Source organism: Canis lupus, chromosome 8 (assembly GCF_003254725.2).
Source record: "Canis lupus dingo isolate Sandy chromosome 8, ASM325472v2, whole genome shotgun sequence".
In the NCBI taxonomy this organism is placed as follows: Eukaryota; Metazoa; Chordata; class Mammalia; order Carnivora; family Canidae; genus Canis; species Canis lupus.
The window spans coordinates 1,361,446-1,375,412 of record NC_064250.1 but is presented as its reverse complement, the minus strand read 5'-3'; the positions used below and the strand labels follow the sequence as shown (position 1 = coordinate 1,375,412).

The 13,967-nt window shown below is 42.9% G+C and overlaps 3 protein-coding genes and 1 pseudogene across 4 annotated transcripts in view; 3 read left to right on the top strand and 1 right to left on the bottom strand.

The window, feature by feature from the left end:
* The window catches only part of CPSF2 (cleavage and polyadenylation specific factor 2), a 34,161-nt gene extending 30,006 nt beyond the window's left edge, over positions 1-4,155 (bottom strand). For both annotated transcript variants that reach the window (XM_025467803.3, XM_049113573.1), the window contains exons 1-2: positions 4,020-4,155; positions 676-737 (exon numbers count right to left, since the gene is read on the bottom strand). The gene's annotated coding sequence lies outside the window, so the exon portion shown is untranslated. The remainder of the gene's footprint in view (positions 1-675; positions 738-4,019) is intronic.
* Positions 4,156-4,354: 199 nt separating this feature from the next.
* NDUFB1 (NADH:ubiquinone oxidoreductase subunit B1) lies at positions 4,355-9,912 on the top strand. Its single transcript, XM_035720100.2, has 3 exons — positions 4,355-4,504; positions 8,680-8,824; positions 9,756-9,912. The coding sequence occupies exons 2-3, from the start codon at positions 8,688-8,690 to the stop codon at positions 9,790-9,792; spliced, it is 174 nt and encodes a 57-aa protein (XP_035575993.1). The 5' UTR covers positions 4,355-4,504; positions 8,680-8,687; the 3' UTR covers positions 9,793-9,912.
* Positions 8,144-8,276, top strand: LOC112672727 (U4 spliceosomal RNA; annotated as a pseudogene).
* A 3,783-nt stretch (positions 9,913-13,695) lies between the features above and the next one.
* Positions 13,696-13,967, top strand: part of ATXN3 (ataxin 3) — a 36,370-nt gene continuing 36,098 nt past the window's right edge. The window contains 1 exon segment of the mRNA XM_035720099.2: positions 13,696-13,817. Within this exon segment, the coding sequence (XP_035575992.1) occupies positions 13,794-13,817 (24 nt within the window). The 5' untranslated portion in view covers positions 13,696-13,793.

The following is a 13,967-nucleotide window of genomic DNA, read 5'->3' as shown; positions in this document are numbered from 1 at the left end:
TCTTTCTTTACTTGCTTTAGCCACCTCCTTGTCACCCTGGCACTAGATTACGGACTCCATGGAAAAATAGGCCTTGTCAGGATGTCTGGGCAGCTCAGAGGTTGAGCATCTGCCTTTGGCTCAGGATGTGACCCCGGGGTCCTGGGATCAAGTCCCACATGGGGCTCCCTGCATGGAGCCTGCTTCTCCCTCTGCCTGTGTCTCTGCCTCTCTCTCTATGTCTCTCATGAATACATAAATAAAATCTGAAAAAAAAAAACAAAAAAAAAAACCACAAAAACTTGTGAAACAAATTAAATTAAAATTAAAAACATATTGACTTAGCATGTTCCTATTTGTAAGGTATGAGAAGTACAAAGATATTAATTCTTCACTTGATGAAAAACATTTCTAAATACAATTTTGGAAAGGTTCTAAAAAATAATTCTCCCTGCTGAAAAGCTTCCTGTACCATAATTAATATTAATGGCCTAAGAGAGACTCTGTTTTACTCAAATCCACCTTAATTTCCACTTTATTTAGATTATGAAATGAAAATACAAAATATCTTGCAGACAGAAGTAAATGAGTTCATATCAAAATATTTTGCAGACATACCCAAATTTCAACATATTTTTAATACAATTGCTCAAACATAATAAAACTGTAGCTTTGTTAGACACGTTCATTACTTACTGATATCTCAGTTGTATATAGGATGAAATACCATGAATTCAAGGGAGGAGTTCTTTATAGATCTAAAAAATAAAGAAATGAGAATCTGATGAATATGGTATAACAGACTTACTTCTGTTTCTAATTATGGTGATTAACTTCTATGTCTTGCCCTAAGATGAACACCATGAGCATCAGGAAGTAGTATAATAAATGGTCCTTTTTAAAAAATGAAACTTGTCATCATTTTAGGAAGCTGAAACTTACATAAAACAAATATAATAAAAAGGAATAATAAAAGACAAAATGTATCAAATTGGTCATAATCACGAGCTAAAATCTGCAGGTTAGCATACAGGATTTTAAAAACTGACATTAGCTTATGTTATCGAGAATCACAAGAGGTGGGATCTTAAAATACCTCTCATGGATTAGGAAGACCTGAGTAAAAGAGACAAAAAGGAAGGTATTCGAAACAGGAGAATAATATGATCAAAGGCACATAAAAACTTACAATTTTAGTAGGAAAAATCAGGTGGGCACACTTTCATATAAGCAAAAATCAAAGAAAAGGCCTAATGACTAGAAAGGGGCCAGATAATGGAAGGTCTTGGACTCTGGACCTAGATCGTCAGGCAACAAAGAAATATTTTAGGATCCATTACCAAGTAAAGATGACATAATACAGGAAATTCCATATTTTAGGAAAATTAGCCGGTGTGTATGATTGACTCAATGAGATACAGAAAGCGAGGAGATAAAAAGGAAGAGCATTTAGCAGACCACTTCCTCCTTCCTATTTGCTGGTTTATTTTGAGATTAAATTCTTTTAGCCTCAAATGTACTTTATAACTTTAGGACATGAATTCACTATTAGTCCTTATCTAAGTAACCAAGGCTTGAAACTCTACTTTGGATTCCTTCCTTTACTTTTTCTTGAATAGTCTGTTACCATTCCTGATTATTTTTTCCTCAGAATGCCTTGCATGTGTACCATTCCTTTTCCCTTCCTACCACCAGTATCTTAAAGCAGGACCTCGTAATGACCTGCTTGTATTTGGGTTTCTCTGATTCTCTGCCTCCAGGCTTTCCTCTCTTCATCTCAACCTAAACATTACTGCCAGATTAATCTTCAGAAACACCCCCTGTACATTATCATCCTTTGCCCAGAAATCTCTGAAGGCTTCTGACTACTTGACAAACAAAACAAAAAACCTGAATGCCTTAACTGGCAATGGAGGGCCCAGCCAGCTGTCCTCACATCACTGCTCACCACTGTCTCAAGGTTCAGCTCAAATTGCACCTCCTTACAAATTCCTCTATCATCAGTCTAGACTACATGGGCTCTGCCCAACAGAAATATAACACAAGCCAGATATAATTAAAAATTTTCTCATATCCGCATTGAAGTTTTACATGCAAAACTAATTTTAATATATTTACTTAACCCAATATATTCAAAATATTATCATTTCAGTATGTAACCACTATTAATAGAGATATTTTACATTGTTTTTCATACCAAGTGAAACCCAGTGTGTATTTTATATTTACAGCACATCTCAATTCAATCTAACCACAATTTCAAGTGCTCAACAACTATACAGAACTTGTGGCTATTGCAATAGCACAAATACAGAATCTAAAATCAATGCTTTGTACTGTGGAGCTCTGTGCTCTACCACTGCTTAGAGGGCAGGTTGGCATCATTTTATTTCTATGTACATATCTGACGCTTGATTTTAATGGTTATCACCAACCATTTAGTCTCTCAGACCAAAACTCTGGAGTCGCCTCCTCCCGGCAAATTGCTGCCACCAGTCAAATCCTATGACATTTCAGAAATGTCTTTCACATCTTCTACTACCCTATTTCAATGGAGACAATCACCACCTTACTTCAAATGTCTACCATTTCCTCTTACCTAGTTTTCCTATTCCAAGTTGATTCTTCATACAGCTGTCAGAGACCACCCTAGAAGAACAAATACATTCTTGCCCTTTGCTTGTGCAAAGTATGCACCTTCCAACAAATAAAATCTAAACTCCTTCGTTGGAAATCAAGGTCCTTCATAAGTTGCTCTCAACCTCCCTCTTCCTTCACCAACTAACCTCGCACTACAGGCTCAAGCACATTAACCTTCCCACTCTTCCTCAGTATGTCAAAACCGCTCAAGTCTCAGCGTCCAGGAATGACCTTCCCCTGAGCCTAGTAAATTCCTTTTGACCCTTCAACACCCAGCTCAAACATTTACTCCTTTATGAACTTTTCTGGTGGCCTCGGGAGGTTTTGGGGTTTTTTGTTTTTTTCATCTAGCATGAACTGGGAACCAAGAGTATTTGTTCAAAGGATGCCGAATGTATAGGTCAGGAGTAAGAGCCAGCACTTTTGTATCACCAATATCAAGCACAGCACTGCAGCGACCTACACGTGCGCCTGGAGAATGAACCCCAACCAGATCATCAATTCCTTCCTGACGGATACCATTTCATCTCAGTCATCTCACGCAGTTACTTGCTCTCTCAATAACGACCTTGCCTGTTGGTGACAGCTAAAGGGAACTATGCAAAATCCGAGGGAAAACGAAGGAATCTGCTTTGGCCCTCGAGCGCACGAAGTACACACACACACACACACACAAAGGCGGTTTTCGTACAAAAATCACAGCGGTGGTGAGATAAAAAATCAGGGGATGGGCGACTAATAACTCGGGCTCAGCTGGTGACAGGAGGCCAGAGGCGCAAGGGTCGAGGCCAGTCCGATCTCCCGTTTACTTAGGAGCACGTAGAACCGAGTCCTGGAAGCACCGAGGGCAGAGGGAGCCTGGGGGCTGCGGGCTGCGGGGCTGCGGGGCTGCGGGGCTGCGGGGCTGCGGCGGAGGGCCTAGACCTGTTCTAAATAGAGCCTGGTAATATCTCAAAAGGTCCCCGGGGTCGACCGACTAAAAAAGGGCGCCTGCGGTGTGCCCAGCGCTCAGCAGCCTCGTGGTGTCTACACCCCGGACCGCGGGAAGACCCCCGAAGCGAGGAAGCGCAAAACACGGCGACCGCGAGGCCAAAGGGCGCCAGCGCGGGCATCGGATTCACTCCCCCGGCGACCGGACCCCGAAAGGTCACCGGGAAACGGCAAAAAAGAGGGAAGGAGCACACGGGAGGGAGCCGGACGGACCGCCTCAAAGACCGGGGGCTGGAGACGCTCGGGGAAAGCGCCCCCCTCCCTCGCCAGGCCCGGCCGCGCCGGCCGCTCCCCAAGCCCAGGGGCACGTCCCCAGCGCAGCCTCGGACGAGGGGGCATCGGGGTCCCCCGAGGAGCCGAGGGCGCCCCTCCCCCAGCCAGGCTCCCTCCTTTCCTCCGCCCTCACTTGCCTCGTCAGTCCTCCTCCGACGCCGTCCACCGCCCTTCCCAGCTCCTGGTCGAATCCAGGTTCCAGGGAGAGCAGAGCCGAGGCCGGCTCAGTAGCACCCGCGACGAGCAGCCCGCGCAAGCCCCCCGATGGCGGCCGCCATTTTGAAACTGGAGGCGAGCCGCTGAGGCGGGGAAGGCCCAGGGCGATACCATCTGCGGGGGGAGGTGGGGCCGAGGCTGCGGGAAGGGGACGGAGCTTCGCCAGCAAGTCTCGGCACCTGGGGCAGACGTTTCATTTTTAAGTAATTTGTAATGTGCGAGGGCTGAAAGAAGCACGAAAAGAGTCGGGCTTCCAGAGGAAGAAATGGTGTGGTTTCCCAGCGCCACCCCTCTCTGCGCGGGCGCGGCGAGTGGCACGTCCCAGGGCCGCAGCTTCCGCCGGCGCCGGTGGCTGGGCTCGCAGCTGCCCTTGGCCGCGGGGTCGTTGGAGCTTCCCGGGCTGCAGGTGGGTCTGGGGCCCCCGTGCTGCAGGAGGGGCGAGTCCCCCTTTCCTCCGGGAAAGGCCTCGGCGGCGGTGTGTGCAGGCGAGGGGTGGTCCGGGCCTCCCCGGGGCTGGCGAGCGGCGGGGCCGGGAGAGGGAGAGGGAGGGAGAGGGAGGGAGAGGGAGGGAGAGGGCGAGGGCGGCCTCTTCCCGTGGACAGGTGGGCCCACGTTTCCCGCCTGGCGGCTTTTGGAAAGGGCCGCGGGAGGCAGTCGTTATCGGAAAACGTCTCTAGAGATCGATCACCCGGTGACCGCTCCTGCCCGGGCTGGAGCGAACGCGGGCCGGGATCCGCTCGTAGGGAAGGAAGCGGACGGAGGGACGGCGTCACGGAACGGTCCAGGTCTCAGCGCTCGGGTTCCTGGTTGCTCAGGATGGGAGACCAGCAACTCCTCCTCCAACTCGCAAACCCTCTCGAGCCGACCGTTCCATACACACACCGCGAATAACTTAAAAAACGTTATATTTAATTCGTCCTTGGGTTCCAGGGCGTACGGTGTATTTAGACACAGTCCAGACCTCAAGGAGGTCCGTGTCAGAGGACGATCTAGAGTGCTGTGGGGACCAATGAGAGATTAGGCCTTAGTTTTTGGAACATCTATGCACCCATGTTTTAGAACGCGAATTGACTTACCAAAATACACAGCACATACAGTTTTCTTTTTAGAAGTTAGGCGGGGGAAATCCGGTAGAAAAAGTAATGTTAAGAAATACAAGATAATGCTGAGTGAGGTCAGTCTAAATGTTTATCTGTAGAGTTACCTTACCAGACAATAACACGGATAGCTTGGACCAAGCAGCCAGGCTTCCTGAGTGTTAATCCTAGTTTTGCCACTTAACTGCATCTATGACCCTAAGTGAAATCGATTGTCCCTGGATTTCCTCATCTGAAAAAAAACAAAAAAAAAAACAAAACTTGCCTACTACTTTGGGGACATTAGTAAATACACACACAGTATTGTGATGGTTGCATGAGTTAGTGATCATGAAAAGCAGTAAGAACTATACCTGACAGTGCTAGAAGAGTCAGCTCTTTCTAGAAGTAGGCAAAACATTTGGAGCATGTTTTGGTATGTTGGTAACAAAGGATTAGGTTACATCTGTTACGTGATGCTGAGTCCATAAGATAAAAACTAGTTTTTCTTAGGAACACCATAGTAAGTCTCAGTTCTGAAGTAAAATAAGGATTTTTCATGAGTCTTCTTATAAAGAAGACACTAATGGGGCACCTGGGTGGCTCAGTCGGTTAATCACAACTCTTGATTTCAGTTCAGGTCATGATCTCAGGGTCGTAAGGTGGTGCCCCACATCAGGCTCTGTGCTGGGCATGGAGCCTGCTGAAGACTCAATCCTTCTCCCTTTGCTCCCCGCCCCGCCCTGGGAAAAAGGAAAAAAAGAAGACACTAATATGTACAGTGTCCTCATGGGCACCCATGTGGATGTCACTTTATCCAAACCTCGGCTTGTTTCACTGGAGCCTCTCCCAGGACCTCACTGCCCTCTGTCCATCAGACAAAGCCCCTTATCATCTTGGGCTCATGACCAGAGCCTGTCTATATTCCCCAGTCGTATCCATTCTCCAGGAAGTCATCCTTAGGTCCATAAATCTTTGTCCTCTCTGGTGATCCACTCACTAAAATACAGAGAACAAATTATGTTTAATGCGACTGCTCCCAAAGTCCCATTAAATAGATTGTACTAGTGTAATGTGAAATGCCTCTGGTTCTAAGATTTGTCATTTACCTGTTAGCGATGGAATCATGGTGGCTGAACTGAGCTCTGGGTTTTGAATATACAGAATCCTCCTGTCAGTCTTCACTTGTAGAGAGTGTGTAAGAGCCTAGGTACAGCCAGTCTCGGGCTTATCTCACCTCTTCTCAGAGTAGAGCCAAATCAAAGTAGCTACTGGCCAACGATAATGCCTTCTAGCCCAGAGGTGGCCATGAGCTTATTTAAAGCAGTCTTGGACTAAGTCAATAAAGCAAACTTATGTGGTTGGTTAAAATACAAATAGTATCTGACCCACCTGAGGGTCAAGCTGAGGGTTAAGCTTGACCCCTGTTACGAAATTAGAGGACCCTGTGAGGGACAGGTGACCGAATACATGACCACTTTACATCTACAGAGACCCATATTGTCTAGTATTTTGCAGTTTTTGTGCTTTCAAAGTTAGAGTAGTTGATAAAGGCATGTATTGTCATTCCTATACTTGACTAGGTCAAGTTTATTAAGCAAGTGGCCACTTTGGTGGGCACTTGGTCAGATTCACAAAGTGCTTTAGTATCAAAATGCAAATAATGTTACTTAAGGAAGGCAGGGTGCTAACAGGAAATAAGATAAGTTTGCTGAGAACTATTTGCATCGAATCAGCAGGTGAGTTCTTTCAACTATAGGTTTTTCTGGCCTCACCAGGAAAGAGGACCAAGAGTCCCTATTTTGTTTGTTTGTTTTAAAGATTTATTTATTTACTAGAGAGAGCATGGGAGCATGACGGGGAGGAGGGGCAGAGAGAGAGAAACTTGAAACCAACTTTCCATCAAGTGTGGAGTCTGACCTCTGCCCCAGTCCCACAACCCATGAGATCACGACCAAGAGCCGGACACTCAACTGACTGAGCCACCCAGGCGTCCCCAGAAGTCTGTATTTTGATAAAGGCTCCCCAGATGCTTTTGATGCGCAGTCACGTTTGAAATTTCCCACTGTAGGCAATAGACTGAAACTTTAATGATTAAACTGGAAGTTATATATTTTAAATATCTCATTAACTTTACATAATTTTCCAAATCAGTGATATTCAGAGTAGGACCCGCTGTCTGTAATAATTATACTTTATCAAATATAAAGTAATTGTGCAACTATTAACTTCATGGCCATTTTCTAGCCTGGTGCCTTTGAATAGTGATGAAGTTTGAGAAATAGAGAATTCTCTCACTTGTGTGAGAACCAGTGTCTTAGGAGAGGCAGGAATCCAGTCTTCTTAACCCTAGCACAGTTTAGTGCTGAGCACTCTTGTTGGCGATACTGTATTCTCTTACCAGGGTGTTGTTATATGCCTTCTCAGCCATTGTCTATGAGTTACTCATCTTAGATTCACGTGTAGGCAGATGTATTTTGATGTCATCTTTAGGCACAAATTTTTACAGAAACTGATAATTCAACCATATTTTTATTGAATTAAGGCCAATTTATTTTCTGTGTGGTGACTGCTAGTGCTATTCTGCCTCTACGTTTTAGAAACCCTTAGAACTTAAAAGTCCTTAAGTATCATAAATAATCAATTCAGGAAGTCTTTTAGAGAGGTATTATAATCTAATGGGATATAGAGTTTTGGAACAAACCTGAGCTTGAATTCCAGCTGTGTACTTAATACCTGTTTAGGTTAAGCTGTTTTCTAGTGTATAAAAAAGAATAATAATAGTTATTTCATGTTAAATATATATAAGATTATACGATGGCTCTGGTACCTAGTAGTCATTCTATAAAAGTGAATTCCCCTCTGTCCATGTCTTTTGAAAACCGTTGATGTTGAGATCTACCATGACATTTTTTGAATGCAATTGTTTTTTTAAAGTTTCTCTCCTTTCCTTTCAAAAATTAGTTTTTAGCTTTTTGCAGTAGCAGTATTGTAGCTAGTGGAGTTTATCTGAGTCACAATTACTGCTAATTGAAAAAATAATTTTCAGTAATTACAGCTTCACTAAAGAATCCTGCTTTTGGCATAATAGTACAATATATTTGTTTTAGCATTGTAAGAGGCTCTGAAAATATTTTACACATGTGTAAAAGCTTTAAATAAATAGTAGGAGGGTGCAAATATTCAGCTTTTGCAGGTAGAATTGTTTTATACTCGCCATTCCTCTGTGCTATACTATATCAGATCACTAGTGGAGCTAGAAAAAAGTTAATAAATTGATTTTAGTGTAATTTTTATACTGATCATTGTTACCTATATAATTGTCATCAGGTAGATTTTAATTTTATCACTACATTCTGATGCTAAGAAAATTTGAAGAGACTTCTTATGCTTTTTAACATCTATCTCTTCTATTCAGGGCTACCTTCCTGTGTCAGATATAATTTTGCAAGATATTTCAAAGGCAGTTATATTTCTGATAATCTTTTTTTTTTTTTTTTCCTAGCACTTAAGATGAACGTAATTCAGATTGTTCGTGACCACTGGGTACATATACTTGTGCCTATGGGGTTTGTCCTTGGATGTTACCTAGACAGAAAGAATGATGAAAAGCTAACTGCCTTCCGGAATAAGAGTTTGTTGTTTAGAAGGTTAGTTTGTACACTTTTTTTAAACCAACAATTAACCAGCTCTTGGAAATAATTCTTTTTAGTACCATATATGCCAAAAATAAACAGAGGATAAATTTTGACCCAAGGACTTATATTTAAGTTATATTGTTTAGCAGCATTAGTTGTTTAATCCTTCTACAAAACTGTATGATTACCTTTGGAATGCCAATAAGTCTTTAGTTTATGAACAGGCTATTTCAGATGTTTGAGTTTTTCTTTCTTTTTTCTTTTTTGGCATTCAGGGTGCATTGTATTATAGAAACAAAGTTTTAAACCAGCTCACCAAAGCCTTTCATACAGCTTTCACATATTATCATATATTATCTCACTTAAGCCAGAAGGTAGCTGAAATCTATGGTACTAATAGTGGCTTGGTGCTATATTCACAGGAACGCTGCTTGAGAGCTTGAGATGCGGTGGCTGAGTGATCAGAAGGCAGCTGGCAGCTGCCTGGTCCCGTTGTGTCTCTGGAGATGACTCTTTTGGCAGAAAGTTAGTTAGCAAGACAGGGTAGCTGCCGCTGGGTATGCAGCTGGGTGGGAAAAGCTCAAGGGACCAGAGGCTTGGGCAGCATTAACAGTATGGAGAGGAGGTTTACAGTTAAGGATTTCAAGAAAGATAAATGAATTGGAAGGTGTTCAGAAAAACCTCAAATGAACTCATTGAAATGATAATAGCTTTTGTACAGACTAAGAAATTGTAGTTCCTTAATTTGGAAAAATGAAATTAAAGGGATGGTAAAAGTTTAAAATCATGAGACAATAGAATGAGTATGTTGAGTCTATATAAAAATTGTAATGGGTCAATTTAATAGAATATAAGATTGAATTAATATTCTTCTGAGTCTTTTCCCCCCTGTAAAAGTTTAATTTATAATTTTTCCTTTCCTTCCTTTTTAATTTCTACACAGGGAATTGAGACCCAATGAAGAAGTCACCTGGAAGTAAAGGCTGTGACTAAATTACAGAATGTTCACATTTTAAAAGTTAGGAGAGAAATAAAAGCACATTCATTATTTAATATGAAGTATGATTCTTTTTAGCTTAAAAATAAATAACTATTGAGTACTTGATTGTGTACATTGATGGTAAGTTTACAATTAAATTTTCATTTTGTTTTCTTCATTTTAGGCCATAGTACTATTAAATAGTAGAGCCAATTTTTTCCTCAGGTATTTTTCAGAAATTTTTTAAAACTGTACTTTAGAATGATGATAGTAGCAGAAAATTTTAGTGATCTTGAGTTTCGCAAAGATTTCTTGAATGCAACACATAAAGCATGAACTAATTTTAGAAGTTTTTGTTCTTCAAAAAACACTTAGGAAAAGGCAGCCATAAACCAGGGAAAAGAATTTGTAAAACATAATATACAACAAAGAACTTATATCTAGAATATGTAAAGAACCCTTATAACTTAATAAGATAACTCAATTTTTAAAAAATTATTCATTTATTTATTTAATCTCTACACCCAACGTGGGGCTCAAAGTCATAACCGTGAGATCAAGAGTTGCATGCTCTTCCAACTGAGCCATCCAGGTGTCCCGAACCCAATTTTTTAAGTGAGCAAAATTTAATAGATACTTCACCAAAAAGATAAAAGGATGGCAAATAAAGCACACGAAAAGACTCCCAACATCAGTAGTCATTACGGAAATGCAAATTTAAGCCACAATGAGATACCACTACACACCTATTAGAGTGGTTAAAATTAAAAGACTGATCCTATTACTGGTGTTGGCAAGGGTGCAGAGCACCTGGACCTCACACACTGCTGGCAGGAATGTAAAACGTAGCTGCCAGGAGTTGTACCACTTTGGAAATCAGTGTAGTGGTTTCAAGTGAAAATAACACCTACCATATGACCCAGCCATTCCACTCTGAGGTATTCATCCAAGATAAAGGAAAGCTTATGTTCACACAAAGACTTTCATGAATGCTCATAGCAGCTTTATAACAGCAAAAAATTAGAGCTAACCCAAACGTCCATCAACAAATAGATAAATTGTATTAAATCTATACAATGGAATACTACTCAGCATTAAAAAAGAAATGATCTGTTGCTATGACATTGATGAATTTCAAATTAATAATCCTAGATGAATGTAGCCAGACAGCACACACTTTACAGATCCATTTATCTAAAATGTTAGAAACTGTATACTATAGTTAAAGCAGATCAGTGGTTGCCTGGAGGAGCAAGGTCCAGAAAAAGGTTAGAGGTAAGAATTACAGGAGGGCACAAGGAAACATTGGGATATAGGTGGTTCATTCTTTTGCTCGTGATGGTTCCATTCAACTACTTCTCAGAAAACATTTTGTTTTAGGTAATACTGAATTTAGGAGAAGCAAAATGAAAATGAAATGATACTCTCTAATTATTACTGCTGGGTCTTTGTTAATGTAATTAAGGTCTCCGCATGAATTACTCTGGATTAGAGTAGGATCTAAATCCAATCATTAGTTCTTGAAAGAGGAGAGGACAGAGACACAGAAGGCCATGTGAAGAAGACCAAAGCCGAGGTTAGAGTCTTGCTTGCAATCACAAGCCAACTAATGCTAGGAGCATCTAGAAACTGGAAGAAATAAGGAAAGGATTCTCCCTGTGACCATGGAGTATGGTTCCGCTGACTGGTTTCAGGCTTCTGGCCTCAAGAATATTTAGAGGATAAATTTCTGTTGTTTTTAGCCACCGAGTTTGTGATGCTTTGCAGCAGCCATAAGAAATGAATACAGTCACATTTTTTTCTGAATAATACATTAAGTAGTTTAAAAATCAAGAATAAAACTGTATACAGTGAAAACTCTTCCCACTGCTGCCTCCTATTTATCTAGTTCTCTTACCATCTCAAACTTGTACATAACCTCTAGGTGCCCTGTATATTCTTCCAGATATTTGTAATGTATATGAACAAAAAATTAGATAGTTTCTGTACACACTTTCTTTTAAAAAAAAAATAAAAAAAAATGGTTGCATATTTTTTTGCTTCATGAAACCATGATTTATTTGCCCAGTCAGGCCACAGTTCCTTAAGAACATGCATGGACTGTTTCCCCAGTACAGGATTGTGGACTATGCACACGAGGGTTTCAGTAAATAGTGACTAGTATTGAGCACCTGGTCCTCACTGGAACACTCCATTTCCTTATCTCCCACTGCCCCTTCTGTTCCTCTGAGCCTACACTCACCCAAGTCCCCAGTGGTCTCCATAGCAACATAATTTAGTGGACTCCTGTAAGTCCTTATGTTGCAGGATCTCTTGGCAGCAACTGACAGACTGATTCTTGAAACGTTCCTTCTCAGGGCTTTGATAACCTTACACACTCCAAGTTTTCCTCCCTTGTCCTTGGCTATTCCTTCTTGACCTGAAGGTTCTGTTCTAAATCCTCTTCTCAATCTCTTCCTTTTCCCTTAGATGATTTTATTCACTCCTGTGAGTAACTCCCCATTTTACCATAAAACCAAGCCCCTGAACTCCTGACCATTTATATATATAAATAGGTATATATTACTTGTCTTATACCTCACAGATATTTCCCAAACCTTGCCCCTTCCTCCAGTATTCCCTATCTCAGTGAATACTATTCCTACCTCAGTGGTTGTCTAAGGCAGAAACCCAGACATCACCCCTAACATTTCTGTGTCCCTCACTCCACTCTCACTCAGTTCTATTAAGTCTCCCCACCTTCCTAATCTCTCAAAATGGTCTTCTCTCCACTACAGGTCATTACTCTAGCCCAAACACCATCATCTCTCCCAAGATTCCTTCCACAGCATCAGCTCTTTTCTGCAGCTAGAGTGATCTTTGTAAAATGCAAATCTCTTCTCGTTTAAAAATTTTATATAGCTCCTCAACTGTCTAAAAAGCATACCTGCTGGGATGCCTGGATGGCTCAGCAGTTGAGCATCTGCTTTTGGCTCAGGGTGTGATCCCACAGTCCAGGATCGAGTCCCACATCGGGCTCCCTGCATGGAGCCTGCTTCTCCCTCTGCCTCAGTCTCTGCCTCTCTGTCTCTTTCTCTGTGTGTGTGTGTGTGTCTCATGAATAAATAAATAAAATCTTAAAAAAAAAAAACATACCTGCCTTAACCTAATTTCAAGGTTAAACCTGCTTCTTTCCTACTCTTTCAGTTTCATCAACACCCTTCTCCCACTTTACTGAACTTTTCAGTTTCTCCAACTCATGCTTACTCTTCAGGGTCAGAACGCAGACGCTAGTAACAAGGTGTCTGGATTTGGACCCCAACCCAGTAGTGGACCTTGGACACGGTTCTTTTCTTAACCTCCCTGTGCATCCGTGTCCTCACGTATGAAACAGGAATCATAACAACACCTACAAGGTTGTTGTATTAAATTCGTTAGTATATGCAAAGTAGTTTTAAAAGAATGCCTACCTAACAGTAAGCTCTATATAAATATTAATTACATTTTTAGACAAGGGCTAGGTGTTGGGAATGGAATGTCTTTTTCCTAATTAGGCTTTCAGTGGGGGAGGAGGAGAAAGATATTAAAAATAATAATAATCATATCTGATACGCAGATGTGAAAAGGAGGAAGTACAACGTGGGAAAACATAAGAGAACGCATAACCCAGGTATTCCTTATCCAGAGCCCTTGAGGCCTGAAAATCCATAGCAATGGGTGGGAAGCAGGGGGTTCCTCCAGACCGCAGGGGGCGCTGCAGCACCCGCAGCCGGCCAGATAAAAGGAAGTGGGAGGACGCGCTACGAAGGTCACGTGTCCTCCCTCTACCGCCCCGGCGTGCCCCCGCTCTCCGTCCCACGTGACGCCCGTCCTCGGGGGTGATTGGCCGGGGCGCGGCACGTGGGCGGGGGGCTCGAGGCGGGGCGGGGCGGGGCGGGGCGGGGCGGGAGACGGGGTGGGGCCGAGGGGCGGGGCTGGAGGGGGTGTTTCGGCGCGGGGGCCGTTGGCTCCAGACAAATAAACATGGAGTCCATCTTCCACGAGAAAGTGAGTGTCCGAGCTTGGCGGGGAGCCCGCCCGCCGTGCGGTGGCCGCGGCGGGGCGCGGCACGGTGTCCTCCTGGAGAGCTGGCGGGGGCCCGAGTCGCCCCATCCCAGGCTGGGCCGGGCGGGCCGGGGACGCCGGGGAGCTGGGAGG